At 41.9% G+C, this 16,388-nt stretch overlaps 1 protein-coding gene across 5 annotated transcripts in view; it reads left to right on the top strand.

The window, feature by feature from the left end:
* Positions 1–16,301, top strand: part of DGKI (diacylglycerol kinase iota) — a 178,614-nt gene extending 162,313 nt beyond the window's left edge. For 4 of the 5 annotated variants that reach the window (XM_026867969.1, XM_026867972.1, XM_026867968.1 and 1 more), the window contains 3 exons: positions 7,232–7,268; positions 9,186–9,285; positions 10,696–16,301. In XM_026867969.1, coding sequence (XP_026723770.1) covers positions 7,232–7,268; positions 9,186–9,285; positions 10,696–10,812 — 254 coding nt within the window. In that variant the 3' untranslated portion in view covers positions 10,813–16,301. Of the gene's footprint in view, positions 1–7,231; positions 7,269–9,185; positions 9,287–10,695 lie in introns of those variants that run through there. The other variant, XM_026867973.1, reaches the window with a different exon arrangement.
* Positions 16,302–16,388: the final 87 nt, after the last annotated feature.

Genomic DNA, 16,388 nt, shown 5'->3' with positions numbered 1-16,388 from the left:
AACCTCTGGCATAGGAATCCTCTGAACTAATTTGTTTTTCAATTAGAGCATATGTTGTAGAAAGCATCTAATTTTCATTAAAATGTTTACAGCGATGAAGAGCCCATCCAACCATTGGTATTATCTCAGCATTTAATAACACACTGGTCAGGAATCTGTGCATCTATTTCTAGACTGAAATTGCCCAGCTTGCCTTCTAACCCCCCAATATTATGTCTCGCTTAGATTCAAGACCACAGGATAACAAAAATTTATGATCTCCATTTTGTATTTATATTTATAGGCTACTATCATACCGTTTCCCTTTTTTCCTTTCGACTCTTTTTATCTTTGTCAGTAACAGGATTGCAGGCATGCTTACACAAGCTGTGCAGCAATTTGTGTGCGTACATATGTTTGAGGCAGTCACATTTAGGAGTTTCTGCCTGTTGAACTATCGTAATTTTGTTCACTGGCTGCTGGAGAGTGGTACAGTAATATTGTCACTGCTCTGCATGCAGAGATAAAGCCCAGTGATCAGCCTCCTGCACTGTAGGAAATGTTTTCTAGTCCTTTAAACCTTCTTGTAACTCTTCTCTGATCCCTCTTCAAAATATTAATGGCTATTTTGACTTCTGTATGTCAAAATCAGCTATATTATTTCAGCAGCAGTGTTAGCACTAAACACAGAGACTGCCTCTGGCAATTGGAATAAGCATTACCTAATGCTCAAAAGTTACTGAAGAAATTGTACAGAGGAGAAAAAGGCACAACTCATAGGAAAGGAAAAGGCAATAATCCATCTGTTAACATTTGTGCTAATTGGGGTGGGATTTAGCTTGAGCTTGACTCCTAAATTTAGGTGTTTACTTATAGATGTCATGTAATCGATGGGTCTAAATTCCTGTACTGTCAACAGAGATCCATAACTCAATTAATTTGCTCCTGTGTGACAGAGGTACTAGAGGAGACCTGTCCTCTTTCAGTATCAGATGGAAGTGAGGAGGGTATCTTTAATGGCAGCAGACTTCTACCATGACTAGCTCAAGGGAGACCCTAGTCAAAGTAGTCATTGCGGCCCAGCAAGTAATTCAGCTGAGAGTTACCTACACAATTCATTTAGCTAAACATAACTATCTAATGTCATTTGCCCTTGGATATCCAGAACATACAAGGCCCATAGGAGATCCGTACTGGACTGGCAGCTGGAGCCCAAGCAAGCATCCCTGTCATTCCAAATGCAACCAAAGACCTACCCATAGGCATATCAAATGGCATGCAGTATCTGTGTGAGGGCAACTGAACTGTGCCCCAGATACCTGACTGAAGGGTTCTGAACTGCTACTTTACTCTTTTATGTATAGATACATAATATATAATATCATACACATGGATAGCTGAGTGTAGTTGGCCTTACATCCCAATATTGGCTATTTTTCTTACCAGTTGTAACAAGGTTTACCAGTGCTAACTCTACCTCCTATTTAACTTCTCTGGATTATCTCTTTAGTCACATTGCATATATGTGCCTCTGAATTCTGTAGACAGACATAATTTCACTTTATTTTCTTCTACCTCTGGTCTCTTCTCACTGTGCCAATTCGGTGCCATGGCTGCCTCTCCAGGATTTTTCTTACGCACATATACCTTAGCTTACTCACAGTCTGACCCAGTTACCATTTCTTTGGTGAAGGTTTAAAATGGGATCATTTAAACTGGTAAGGATGTGAGCAGGGAATGCATGGGAATTTTTGAAGTGAATAGAGAAATGTGAGGGATTATGGACTGTTAGACAAAGACAAACCAGAAGGTTGAGCAAATGTCAGCTCAGTTCCTCTCTCCCTACTTTATCCCCAAGGATGGCAGGAAGCTTTTGCAGCTTTCCAGACATATGTCCTCTGGGGTCCTCCAAATGCATTGTTTGTTTAACATTCTCTGGGGATCAGGGAATACATGGGACAGTGCTCTAATAGGGGCCTCCTCTCTTTCTCCCACCAAGCAATTTATGAAGCTCATTTCTATCCTGGGCACTTCTCAGTCACAAATGAGCTCTCTTGCTGAATCATCATCATCATCATAATGTCCTTGTTCTTCTGTTACATTCCCTGGCATCTGGCATATTCTCAGCATTAATTAGTGTATAAGACCCAATCCAATGCTACTAATATCTGAGACTTTTTCTGTATCTAGCTTCTCATTTCTGCTCTTATCCACTCTTGATGAAGATGTGTCTTACTCCCAATCTAGAATTACCTCTGCCCAGCCATACTTCCTCTGTAGTTTATCTGCTTCCCATAATGGCTGGAGATAATATTAGTAAGAGTTTCTCTGCAAAATACCCTCCAGCACACAGCACAGAAAACCTATTATTAATCACACCAGGAAAATCTCCTGAATACCTTTAAAAAACAACAACAAAACAAGACAAAACCCACCATACCAGGAATTTTAATTGCCTAAACTAGTGGGGTGAATCAAATGTGATACAGGAGTGGAGAATCCCGCCCCGCTCATAGCACTGGAACTATGTAGGAGAGAAAATGGTGTAGTGATGCTGTGACTGTCCTTTGTGGTGATGGCTTTGTGCTTTCTGCAAATATGCAAGGGACATTAATGGAAGAGATTTTTGTGATCTTGATCAGAATGATTGCAGATAAGGGGAGTAAAATACCCCTTCTTAAATTAGAAAAAGCAGAGATGAGTCACACAAGGAGACTGCTCTGCAGTATTGCCAGATACTTAGCAGTGGGCTGGCACAAGCCTGGAATAGCAGCTGATGCACCAAAGTAGTAGGTGTCAGGATGACAGCTGCTTACTGCTGCAGGAACAGTTGTGTTGGCTGCTGTTCCTGCAGAACAGTTTCTCTCTATCCCCTGTGCAAGAAGGGAAGACACAGAGACCTATCTGTTGTTCAAGACTGCCTGCCTAAATCAGGGGTTTTTGCTTGTAGTAGGAGGGTCACCTTTTAAGATCAGTCTATAGCCGGGCTAAGGAACACTTAGCTTGAAACTGAGGGCCAAACTCAGTAGGCCTCAGAACAACATCTGCTTAGTGTTTCTATCAGCAACTGTCTCACACCCTAATGCATATACATTAGAGTTAACTGTTTACTTGCTTAACACAAACAAAATTAGGAAAGGTTTAAGAAGCTCTATTAGAAAAAGGACGTCCTAAATCATCATCTGTATTTAGAATCAAACTTGGCTTGGAGTCTTTATCTGGCAGTTCTGAACTATTTGTAATTTATAACCATTATACAAGACATTCCAAGGTTTGCCTTCTCTCTTCTCTAGAGACTCAAAAGACAAGAATTCTGTAGTTCATCTAGGGTATTTCAGTTTTAAACAGAAGAGAGGAAAGAAATTTACAGTTGCCTTAGGAATTCATGGTGGGAACTTCTGGTGGAACAATCAATCACTACAGCATCCCACCCTGTACATTTCTGTTATCTCATACCTCAGTGTCTTGCTCCATTAGATAGCATCCTCTGGTAAAAAGGCTTTTGTTACTCTTAACACTGCACAGTCAAAAGTGAAGAGCCATCAGTGAGTCTGGATTTGCATCCTGACCAGATTCAGGAGTTCCAAAGAAGGCTTTTGGAAAAAGAATTTTGCTGTGACAGAGATGTATGTCAGGGGCAAAGTTTGAATAGTCATCAGAAACCAACACTGAAAAAGAGTGAATTTGCCTGACATTTGCTAGTAAGTCTAGATTTGCAGAATGTTTTAGAGTAGTGGACATTTGTGACGGGCCTGAGCAGAAAATAGCTTAATTTTCCTAGAAGGCACAAGGTATAAAATAGTCTATTTTAATGTGCACGTTTACCAAATTTTAGGTCAACACGGCTGAGAGGCAGTTATGGTGGAAGGCACACTCCCATAGCTTGACTACCCTCTATGCTACAATGGAAATTCTGAGCTAAAAGACACTAGCAGTAAAAAACAGACCCTGTTAGTCTTCACATAGGGTGAAAATGAGGAGTGTGGAATTGTGGGAAGGCTTGAAATAGTTTTGACTTTGCAGATTACTATTACTTTAAAAATATTCCCTCTTTGAAGGTAAGGAACCAAATCCAGTTTTGTCCCTCAGATAACAACCTGAATCAAGTTATTAAACAAAGAGGGTTTTGACAGATAAACACCCAGAAATACTGACAATGTCAGGCTTTACTGCTGAAAGCAAATATCCTTCTTCTTCAGTTTTGTGAAGGACTGACAGGACAAGGGACTAGCAGGGGTTAATAACATTGGGTCTCCTGTGGGTAGCTGTAACCACATCCATTGTAGAGGGCAGGGTGTGCAGCGGCCCAGAGGCCTTTAAGACTGCATGGTGCTGTATATTTTGGAAATGCCTCTGAAATATGGTCATTTAGTATCTCTTTTATGTTGTAGTGAGCTCAGCTAAAGGGCAGCTGCTTTTGAGCATCTTCTTCCCTTCCCTCCTCCCATTCCCAGCTCAGGCTGCTTTGCCTCCTGAGAAACTGGAGAGGGGCTTTGGTGGAGTGAAAGGGGGCAGAAAGAGAGAAGGAAAAAAGTTAACAATTCTACACAGACAGTCTATCTGAGATGTTAAGGAAAGAGAGTGATCTCAGCTGGGCTTCCCCTCCGTGTGTCATGCTTTTCAGCTCCTTTCATGCGAACTTCTCTCCCCCCCACCTCTGTCCCCATCCTGCCATTCTTTAGCCCCCAAGTCGCTCACTCTCTTTCTCTCTCTCTCTCCTTTCTTTTCCTCCCTCCACCTCTCCACACTTTTCTATCTTTTGTTTTTATTTCCCCCCCTGCTGTTTTCCTTGATAGAAATCTCACTCATGCATTTCCCTTCCGGATTTCTATTGGGTTATTTTGTCCTCTCTCTCTCTGCGCCTTGGTCCCCTTTTCTTTCTCTGCCTCTTGTCCCGGAGTAAAACAGCCGCCTCCCCGCTGGGTCAGGATGACAGTGCCGTTAGCTTTCCCAGTGCCAGCCCTTCCCACATCTGTGCAGCTTTTGTCCTGGGGCAGAGGGGGATTTGGAATGGTCGGTTGGCAGCGCCAGGGAGACTGATGTAAAAATGAGGTCCAAAAAAGAGGGGAGAGGGAATTAGGAGGAGGGCGTGAGATGGTTTAAGAGAAGCACAAGTGAAAATAAAATGAAGTAAAGAGCACAGCTCAGGCTGTGTGTGAGTTGGGACATTCCAGCTTCAGAGATAGGCCAGAAAGAATGAAATGAATGAATCCTCGTACCACGTTGTGCTGCTGATCGATTAACCCCAATATCTGTCCTTTATGACTGGAATGAAGTTAAGACACTCCCATGAAATGCTTTATTTGGGACAGTATTCAGGAGATCACCCTTTGAACACTGGCGGGATGTACCTGGAACCTCCTCGGGTTTGTACGTGCAGGATGCCCGCCCAATCCTCAGCACAGCTCCCCTGACTGAGCCTTGCTATTTCTTTATTCTCTAGACCACTTTTCCTTCACCCTTGGCTTCTTTTCTCTCCAGACCCACTCTGCTCGACCTTCTCCTCCCTCTCAGGTCATATTCTTCTAACTTCTCTCTATCCTTTCTCCTAATGTGTTAATACCTTTTTCCATTTACCAGGGCAAGTACCTCTATGCCCAATGCAGCCAGACCAGTCACCCTTTTCATCGCAACCTTTCTTGTCCCATCCATGAGCAGAAATAATAGTTTACTTGGCAGTGTCTTTTCTAACACACTGAAGGCCGTTCCTGGTTACCTGTCACTGGGATGTGGCATTGCAGCAAGCCATGGGGATTTACCTCTGTTTTTGAGAAAAGAAGATGATTTTCTCCTAAGAAATGTAAAGGAGTATTTTTTTTTGTTTGTTTTGTTTGTTTGTTTGTTTTGTTTTGTTTCTCAGGCATTATCTTTCTTTTCTTTCAACAAGGGGCCCTGCTTAGCCCCCTGTATCTTTCTTCATGCTTATGGGAGCTCAGGGGTCATAAGTGAGTCTTCTTTTTGATGGGGAGAAGTAAACACGTAACTGCCCAGTGTGGAAGTGAGGATGTGTGGTGGTAGAGTCAGGGTGCTGTGCATTAAAAATGGCAGTGGCTAATGAGTTTGGAGAACTACCACAACAGGTATGCAATGTTCTGTGTGTTGGGGACTCAGTATGCTACCTTTTTGACCACCCCTTTCTCATGATGACAGAAGATGAAGCTCCAGGAGCTGAGGCAGACAGCTGTCCCCAGTGATATTGCACGTGTATGTTATAAAAGCAGTGAGGGAGAGAGAGGTTGCTCTGATCCATTTTGACACATACTCAGAGTGAAAGGAGTGTAGAGAAGTTGTGTGTAGGCCTTTGTAAGCAAGTAGTGTGAAATTCCTCAGTTTCAGGTGAGATTTGCTGTAAGCTCTTGAGGACTCTTGAATTTCAAAGTCAAACTGTGCTGAAGAGAAATATTCATGCACAGGAAGAAAAATTCCTATAAAGTTTCACTGTTCCCCTTGCTAACTGCCCCATACCATCTGGCACTATACTCCAGAGCAGTGGAGAGAAGAATAATAAGACAGACTGCAGTGGGAAAAGTTTTTCTCATTTCAAAGGGTATCCAGATCCTAGTCTTTCCATATCACTGTAATTCGTGATGGAATTTGCTGCTATAAACATCTGCCTGTAGCGAATATCAAGGATGGAAGAACATTAGCATAAATGCATTATTTTGTCCCACTTAACAAAAATCTTTTCTGTTTTTCTTAATCTTACTTTTCTGATCATTGCTAACCAGTAGAGTACAGGATTTGCATATCAATATAAAGGCTGCTGGGAATATTCCACCCTGATCTACATTCTGTATAACACTATTAAATGGAGTAGCACAGGGTTGTCATTCAGGACAGAATTTGGCTATTTCAACTTCCTAATGACATTTTCCCTCTAGTACTAACGATAGATTTTAACTTGCAATATATCAGAGTTTTCAGTATATTGGCATTTTCAATGCACTGTACTTAGGTGAACCACTTAATTGAGCAAGGTGAAGACTGAGAAAATAAACTCCATGAATATTCATTCCCAGTATAATTTAGAAGCTGCCACTCACTGACATGCCAGCAGAGACTGTGCATTCAGAATTTTGCTAGTGCAAGGGCTCGCACAAGCAAATATTACCTTAAAGTTTGACATACTTGTGCAAATGGAACGTTTGGTTGGCTTCTTTTACATATTTGCACTGGGAGCCTTCTCCTGGTAATCATACTCTTCTAGTCATGTAAGCAAATGCTATATGACATATCTGACTGTCTTTTGCAGGTCCATCTGAATTACTGGACATGACAGACAGTGAAACGTAAGTACAACCTATCCTGCCCTGCAATTTATGTGCATTAGCCTAGCAGATTTCTCTCGTTTTTCAGGTGCAAACTTTCAAATAAAAAAGCTTGCAAAATGGCACAGCTTTTCAAAAAACAAACAACAAAACAAAAGTCCCCCTAAATCCAAACAACAACCACCTCATATGTGTCTTTCTGGCCTAAAACAAATGTTTCTTGAATTCTGTAAAGGACTTCCTCTGTATTGCTTCCCATGCCTCCTTAATCTTTCTAGAGGAATACAAGGCTTGCGTTGTGTTTTGACATTTCTGGCATCCAGTTACTGAGGGAGCAACCTGAAGAGTAAATTCCAGAAATCTAGAAATTACTTTTCTTGCTCTACACCTTTTCTTCCTTCCCTTCTTGGTTCATCCAGGGTGCTCTGCATTAGCTGTCTCAGGTGGCCACAACCTGTGCAGTTGAAGATTTCTGTCAAATAGTGAGAACCTCAACCACCTCTGCTGTTATAAAAAAAAAAATAAAACAACCCACAAAAAGAAAACAAAAACCAAACACCAACAAAAAACCACTTTCCTTTATAATTCCCAATTGCTCTATGTATTGTTGTATAATCAAGGTGTCACAAAGAGTATGTAAGGGAAGCATCAATAATCCTGGAAAGTATATGGAATATATGGGAAGCAAAATTTGCCCTTCTTATAGGGGTTAAACCTACCATTCCTCATCCCACAGTGTCCTCTGCTAACAGAGAACACCAGAAAGGTTCTGCACAAAGTGCATGTGTGCACTCCAGGGGTGATGGAGTTTGGATGGACTGCCTGTTTCTCTTCATCCAGTAACACAGCACAGTCACTGAAATAAAGTGCAAGTGAACATGGCTATGAGGGCTTTCCTTTACAAAGGTCCCTCTACCACTAACGCTTGAAAAAGGGAAGGTTCAAGCTGTAACTGGCAGCATGAATTTGTCTTTTGATCCTCAGGGGGAAATCAGATCGTATCCCATTCTGAATCTAGTTCTCATGCAGCAGAGGCAGATTCATTACAAAGTTGCCTAGTAATATTTCAACTTGCCCTGTCCTGGACTGAGGCTGAAATTCCTTTATGCACTCTCTCTTTCTGGGTGCAAGATTTGTCCTACTCATGTATTTCTTGTCATTTGTTATTTTGGAGGTTATGTAATGGCCCTATTTGGTGGACAGTAGTAAGGACACCTTTTCAACCCACTCAAAGCGTACTTTCCTCCCCTTCCCAGGCAAATCTAGATAAATCTTTAACCTCAACGCTAGTCAGTTCCAGAATCCTGTTACATGTAGTGCCAGTCTGAGTGAGGAGCTTTGCAATGAATCTGCTCCCACTACACAGCCTTCTCTTTAGAAAAGCATATGTTCAGGCTTCCCCAATAGCTCACTAGTCCAGCAGTGGAAAACAAACACAGCTCTTGATCTCATACATCCAAGAGAGCAGGGTATCAGAACCAGGGCAGCAAGTGCACCAGTCGTGGCTTTGAAAAGCAGAATTTTTCTAGGATGTGTCCAGGAGTGAGGCTGAGGAAAGAAATTTCAGGAAGAAATAAACACTGTTGCTGTTTTGCCAGCTGTGAAATAAGAAGGTGGCTAGTTTGGCTTTACAGCAGTTAGCAGAACTGGTGGTTGGACAGGAATGTGACATTCAGTCCTTTGAATACATAAAACCTGTGCATGTTTCTTTTCTACCTCTCAGAAGTTCTTCATCTGCTATTTGTGCACTTGCAGGCTTTTCTACTGAGTCAGAGGATGTAGACGCTAAGGGAGAAAGTGTACAAGTCTGCCTCTATCAACAAGAGGGGAACCTCATAGAAATACGGCATTCTTCTCTGTCTGTCCTGTGCACCTCATACTTCATAAACGCATATTGGTGTCATGTGTCTCACTGCTGGTTTCTCTACTTTGGTCTAGGGGTGAGACAGCATTACATAAGGCAGCCTGCCAGCGCCATCGTGCCATCTGCCAGCTCCTGGTGGATGCAGGAGCCTCTCTGAGAAAGACGGACTCCAAGGTAACCCAGCCCCATCAACCAGTTATAAAATACTGCAGCCAAGCGAGACCGATCAGCATCCGTCCCTGCTGTTTGCATGATTGAGGCTTCCTTGTGTGTGCCAAGAGCAGCTCTTTTTAAACAAGCTATTTTGTACTTAGAAAACTGTACTGATTTAAACAAGTACAAGAGACTTCAGTTCAGTCCCTAACGTGAGTCATCTTCACCATAGTGAGAACCTGGCCTCAAACTATTCGGTGCGTTAGGTGTGAATGAGGCATCTCCATGGCACAGCAGCAGCTGCCTCCTGTGTGGTCAGAAGAGAGGCCTGTGGGCAAGGACCACCTGAGGGAGCCTTGGTTTGTGATTGCATAGTGTCTGTGAGGCTTGATTATTGTGGCTGACTTGCTTTGTGAGGATGGCTAACCATTTTGTTTGCCCTTGCTTGCCCTTATGCTCACCGATGTGACACTAACCATAACCCTCTCTTGGTGTACACTTGGCTGAGAAAATAGTCTGGGCAAGATTAAACCCTAGGAATATTCTGTCAATACTACAATCACTTAGGAACATGGTTCAGAAGCTGTTCTTCTGGCATTTGTGAACATAAGCGATGGTCAGCAGCTGAGAGGTTGTTGGATCTCTGGGTTCCAGAGTCAGAAGCACTTTTGCCACAGCAAGACAATTACAAACAGCTCCTACCATGTTATGCTGTATGAGGTAGCCTATAAGGGGGAGAGAGAGATCATCTCTTTTTTGGATGAGAGTACTGAACATCGCAAAAGATAATTTCTGCAAATCCAGGCAAGTGGCCTCTGACTTGTTAATCTTCATCTGTCCAGAAATCCAAGGACCAAGAATGTTTTTGTGGAGAGACTTTAATGTGTTTATAATATTTTTTCATAGTTTAGGGTCAAGACTTGTGGTTCAATTTAACATAAATTAACATGAGATAGCTCAGACAATGGAGTAGCAAATTGGTGCACTGAAAAATGATTTGTACTTGAGATAGAATGAGACATATTGAACTCATCTCAAATGTTGGGCATGTCTCTCTGCACATCCTTAGCAAAGTGTGTAGCCTGTGAAGTGCCCTTTGTAAGTGATAGCTAGAGTACTTTGCATCATATTCATTCACATAGTAGCCCTAGAATGAAAAATCAGTTCCCTCCAGTGTGTGAACCCTTCTGTGTGATGTAATAAATAGCATGTCCTTGCAGAACTGCATGATTTGCCTGAAACTGCACAAGGACTTTGGAAACCTTCAGACTCTAATAGGAAAACTTGAGTTAACACCAGCTTGTACAACAAATAAGTAAATTCTCTAAATTTGCTTCTGTCATCTCTGTAGTAATTTATCTGGGTTGCGCTTTCATCTGTTATTCTGAATATGTTAGCACAAGACTTTCTCTTCCTGTTTGTTTATTATAGGGTAAGACCCCTCGTGACAGGGCTCAGCAAGCTGGTGACCCAGATCTGGCCTCCTACTTGGAGAGTCGACAAAACTACCAAATGGTTTCCCACGAGGATCTGGAGACAGCAGTCTGATGTCTGAAAATGTCAAAGAGGATCCCTGGAAATCACAAGGCTGTACCTGAGGCACTCGGGCATCGTGTGAGGAAGAAGCTGATGGAATCAACGTGTCTCTCACTCTCATGGAAAATACCTGAGGACATGCCACCAGTTTCTAAGGGCTACTGAGTCTTGCCACGGAACGTTTAGGTTCCATAAGTTAGCCCATGATGGATGAGGCGGGACACTCAAAGGTCTGTGGAATCCATGGGCCATGGAAATTTACCTTTATTGCTTCCAGCAAGTAGCATGAACTTCTCCCATGTTCATCTGTACAATTTATTTAAAAAAAGAAAAGGAAAGAGAAAAGAGGGTGAGGGGGAACCAGACTAACTGGGACGTTAAAATACCTAACCAGGTCCTCCTCCATCCCTAGAGTTTCCTTCATTCCTTTTAATCTCCCATTCCCCTCACTTCTCATCAGTTAACTAGTACCTGTTAACTCTGTGTTAAGTCTTCACAAATGGTCAGGCAGTAGCAAAAAATTTGAGGAGCTCTGGATGCCCTTAGGAAAATCTCAAAATTTTTACTGGCTGCATTTCCTCCATTGCTCTCTTCTCGGAAGCTGCGTCCTCTGTGCTCAGTCACCGTGGAGTTTTCTCACTTTTGGAGAGGACTCTGCCTATTGCCTTGTTTCTCAAGGTGTGAGGCACAGTTAAATTTACAGCAGTAACAAAACCTAACTTCTCCTCATTGTTGCTGGGTATACAGTTATGGTCCTTATGAGACAGTAATTTGTACAGGAAGGAATTATATGGTGTACACCATACTGTTGTATGGCAGAGCAGAAAGTTACCAGTGAGGTTTCTCACACCACCATCATGTGTACAATGACTGACCCAATTTTGCTTAGGTTTCAGGCCTGCCTAAAAGTTGATAACTCTTTTTCACTTTTGAAAAGATGGGTTTTACACTGGGGAGAGATCTGTGCAATACAGAGGGGGTTCTGATGGACTGACTTATGGACTCAGTCTCCTTTGTGTTGCAGCCAGAGGTAAGAAGTTCTAGAATATCAGTGGTCAGCCTAGGCTTGCTGCTGTCAACACACAAACAAGCACTGACCCAGTCGCATTGGTAATGGGAAAACTTCCTTTGGCTGAACCTGTAAACTGTCTGATTCCCCAAGGAAACAGTTTTAGAGGGGCTACCCCCCTGGAGAAGGACAAGCAACATCTCTTTGCCTTGTTATCCACTATAGGCTTGGAAACGTAAAGTTGCTTAGCCACTGTAAAGGCCAGCCATGTCTTCTGTACTCATCCGTTCCCTGGCCTCAAAGTTTATAACCACAGAAGAAGAGAAAGCAAACACCGATACACACAGGCATACACAAAATTTTCACCTTCAGGTTTTCAATCACTACAGACAACTCAGCTGTCAGAAACAGAAGAGCTTCCACTTCCAATTTGTCTGACCAGTTCCCATGAAGACACCCCCAGCCCACTTTTGGCATAATTCCTAAACAGATTTATGATTTCTTGTTTGTTTTGAAAGATCCACTGGTGTTTGTTTTCATGCGCCTTGCTAGGTGTAAGTCTCTGGTAGATGGTGATCATTGGGATTACATGCAGTTTGGAAACCATGAAAATAACTCAGGTCATTATTCAGATAAGTTTTTCTTCCTTGGTAGACATTGTGGAAATGAAATGAATGTGATCTTTTTTTTTTTTTTTTAAAAAAAAACAAAACAAAACCAACCAAACAAGAGTAATTGTGGCAGAGAGGGAAGAGCTGAAAAATATACTTTTTTTTTTTTTTTTTCCTGTTTTCAAAAGTTCATTTGATATGAGCAAAATATTTCTTTAGTATTTCTTCCTCTGGAAGGAAACTATATATATTTGTAATCTATAGATCAATGGCGACATGAAATGTATTTTGTCTTATTTTCTGTCTTTATCTTTCTTGTTTAAAAAATAAAATATGGAAGCCAAATTCCTTCCCTTGATAATCATACAGGGGCTTGTGGCGAAGATCAATATGTGTATATATTAGAACTGAATTTGGCAACTGTTAAAATAAAAACTCAGAGTATAATTTTTGTGTATGTGAAATTTCCACAAGAAAGATCCTCATACTGTGTTTTCATGGTAGGCCTTGCATTATCTTCCAGCTGTGAGGAAACACGTTAATATTTCTATATATTTGACAAAAATAAGAATTATATTAATATTGGTTTTATCTTTCTGTTTTGTTTTACTGATGTGAAAAACAGAAGAAGCTTCAATGACACCAGAGGCTTGGTTCTGTCCTGTCTGAGGCCAGACCGGTGCCTGAGCAAAGGACAGCCAGTGAAGCTCGTTGCAGCTCCCTGGTCCTTTACTCCCATGACGAGGTGGATCAGTAAAGGCTTGATCTAATCACAGGTAGTTTCTGGAGGCCACGTCTGCACTGGGATAAGGGAGCTGGGTCTGGTCGCTCTCTGTCCCCAGTGGTCCTCCTCTCAGTGAGACATCCCTTGTGCCCCAGGCGTGGCTGCAACAGGGGCTGGCTCTGGAGCAGCTTAGCAGGATGGTAAGATTTTCTAAACTCCATTGTGCCATTTGGATGGCTCAAAGGAGTTGGAGCATATGAGAGAATCTGGCTTGCTGTTTTCCCCGGCAGCTGGAGTAAGATGCTATGATCAGAGTGAGCCTATTGTGCCTCTGGAAAGCTGCCCACACTGTGTGCTCAGTAGGAAGCAGTTACTGTATGATGAAAATAAACCCCAGCACTAGAGGTAGGACAGGAGCTGGCTGTATGTAGTGCCTTTAATTTTCAAGGTGTCCCAAAGCACTGCACACATAATGCATTAGATACTGGTGATGTATTGTATTTGTAGATAACAGAACATGTATGTTGTTTTCTGCAATGGCACACACATGGCCAGGGGTATCAAAAGTTTAGTGAACTAAAGGAAAGAGTTTGGGGCCAGGATGCTGCAGATTTATTCCTCACCCCTTTTCAAGTGCAGTGGGATTCTCAATTTTGGACAGCCACCAGAAGCAGGCAGACTGTGCAGCAGTTAAAGGTGACACGTACGTATTCTCTCTCTTGAACACCTGGGGTCTAGCTTAGTACAATATGATTGTGCCTGCACTGTGCAGGGCCAAAATTTCAGCATGCAGATGGGAACCCACTTAAATTACATGCAAAACATTTTGATTTACTAAAAGTGTCTGTTCAGTGGCTGTGTCTATGTGTGTATATTACTATATATATGTATATCTAGATCATATATATAGATTCACACACATATGCATACACACTTAGAATTGTGCCATTTGAATGAAAAAAGTACCTAGGGATGCTCAGCTACTGAGGTTTCTGGACTGACAAAATGTCATTTTCCATTTTAATTTGTTATTAAAGGGAACCCTTTTCAGTAGAACTGAGGAGCTCCTGAATTGTTCCATTGTACTGATTTTACCATCTCATCTTGGAGTTTAATGGAGGGAAAGAAAATATTTATAATGTTGATAAAATAAACTTACTTTTGTTATTTAATAGTATCAGTTACTCTTATTATTTCATGTTTCAATGCTAGAGGTATCTTTCTGTGTTATCCAAGACATGGTGATATATATTTCTCACTAATTATATTATCTCTCAATATTGTGATGTGTGAGTGACTCATGTAAGACAGGAGCTCAAGGCAAATTTTGCCCATTACAAAACAAGCCTCAAACTCTAATGGCTCTTTCACCATTTCATATGATGGCTTGTCTGTGTTTTAGCACTTTTAAGATGTCTGTAGAGGTTTTTATTGACACCTGTCACCCTTGCTTTTCCCCAGCAGCAGTAGAATTGCTCAGTCTCAACTCATGGTGCCATAGCCTGGATTCGGACTACATGAGATGTCTCCTGGTACATGAAGACTGCCATATAGAAGCACTGTAGACTAAAGAAAATAGAACAAAATTGATGTTTTGTTGCCATTGATCTTCCCATCTGTATTTGCAGAGCTGGCGCTGTTATGGATTAATAGATGGGGCACATGGTTTTTCTGGTGAAGTGGTTGTGGGAGGTTTGTTTGAGTACTATTTCATGTCCTCTTTTCTCATTTTTGTCTTTGTCATGGTAGCGAATGTCACTAACACACAACCTCACCTTGAAGGTTGATATTTTCCTTTCAGCCATCCCAGATGCCTCCTGTGGAGTATGCTTATGTGTTGACCCTTCCAGTATATCAAAAGCATGTTGAGATGATCTGACTCTGGGTAAAAGCTATGAAATGGGCAAGGTACATTGGTAGCCTTAAGCTTGATGGGATTTTAATGGTACTCAAGAAACATATGGACATGCTGGAAATTTGGATGCCTCAAAACTCTCCAAGGACAATTCTGGCCTTGTACTCCAAGAGGAACCATTTCCTCATGCTGATCCATTTGAGGTCTGTCTATTTCTTTGCCTCACATTTTGCTGCTTTTTCACCAGACTAATATCCATGGACAAGTATTTTACAAGCATGATGTTTAAGCTTGTTGAAAGTAACATTTCTATCTCCATTATACCTGTTCTTCTTCATTCATCAGAAGTTGATTTCCTCTACTTTCCTCACCGAATCTGAGCCAAAGTGACATTGAGTTATTAGCCTCCTAATTAATCTAAAGCATCAAATGTGAGTAGTCATTTCAGCAGTCCTGGAAACAGCTTATCATATACCTCCGCCTTTCTGGATAACAGTGAAGCTATAGGACACAGTATTACAGGGTTCACTGTGGTACTCAACTCATTTTGCCTTCTGAACAACAATGTAGGCAACTATTTTTCTTAGTAATGGTTAGCTACAGCTTTAAAATCCCATGAGCTGCCTGCCAAAATCTGTTGATTGCAACAGCAACTCAGTAATGTGCTAAATTGCCTGCTAGCTTAGTGATGAAGACCAGAATTTTATGTGGAAGAGGTGTCTCAAGCTTCAGTGCTTTAAATCCTTTTGGAGGGGCAGGATGCAGCTCATGACTGCACTGTGGAAATTCCTCAAGAGAAGCTATAAGCCAGCCCTGTGCCCAGCTCTTGAGGAGGGCAGAATTTATAGAGGAGTCATGATGTCTCAGCCTTTGCTGAGGAGTTACCAGTACACGCTTCTCTGGACTGCCTAGCTGAGATCTCTGCAGGTAACAAAGCTCAGGGGCCTCCTTTTCCCTCCCCGGTGTCTTTCCAGCACCCCTGCTTATGGTGGTGCCCACAGAGTGGCATTCTCTCATTCCCTGTACATGTGCACTGGAGCAACATACCCTGCCTTGGCCAAGGGATTTCCTGGCCCATGTATGGTGCCATTCCTTCAAAAGAGGAAAATTCCCTCCCTCGGGCCTTGATCACATCAGTAAATTAATTACATTTGACTTCAGTGATCAGGCAGGCTTAGAGCTGAATAACCTTACTGTATTCAGCCATCAGAGTGCATCTTGTCTCCTGCCTTATTTATAATGTGCCACATTCCAGTCTCAGCTGCAGTTTCTTGTTTCTCAGATTGCCTTTTTTTTTTTTTTTTTTTTTTTTTTTTTAAAAAAAGGACAATCTATCCTATGCATTACACATGTATCTAGTTACCCAGAGAGTGGGGAAGACAGACAGCT

Source organism: Athene cunicularia (genome assembly GCF_003259725.1).
Source record: "Athene cunicularia isolate RWA chromosome 1 unlocalized genomic scaffold, athCun1 chr1_part2, whole genome shotgun sequence".
NCBI classification, from domain to species: domain Eukaryota; kingdom Metazoa; phylum Chordata; class Aves; order Strigiformes; family Strigidae; genus Athene; species Athene cunicularia.
This window is presented reverse-complemented; position numbering and strand designations above follow the sequence as displayed.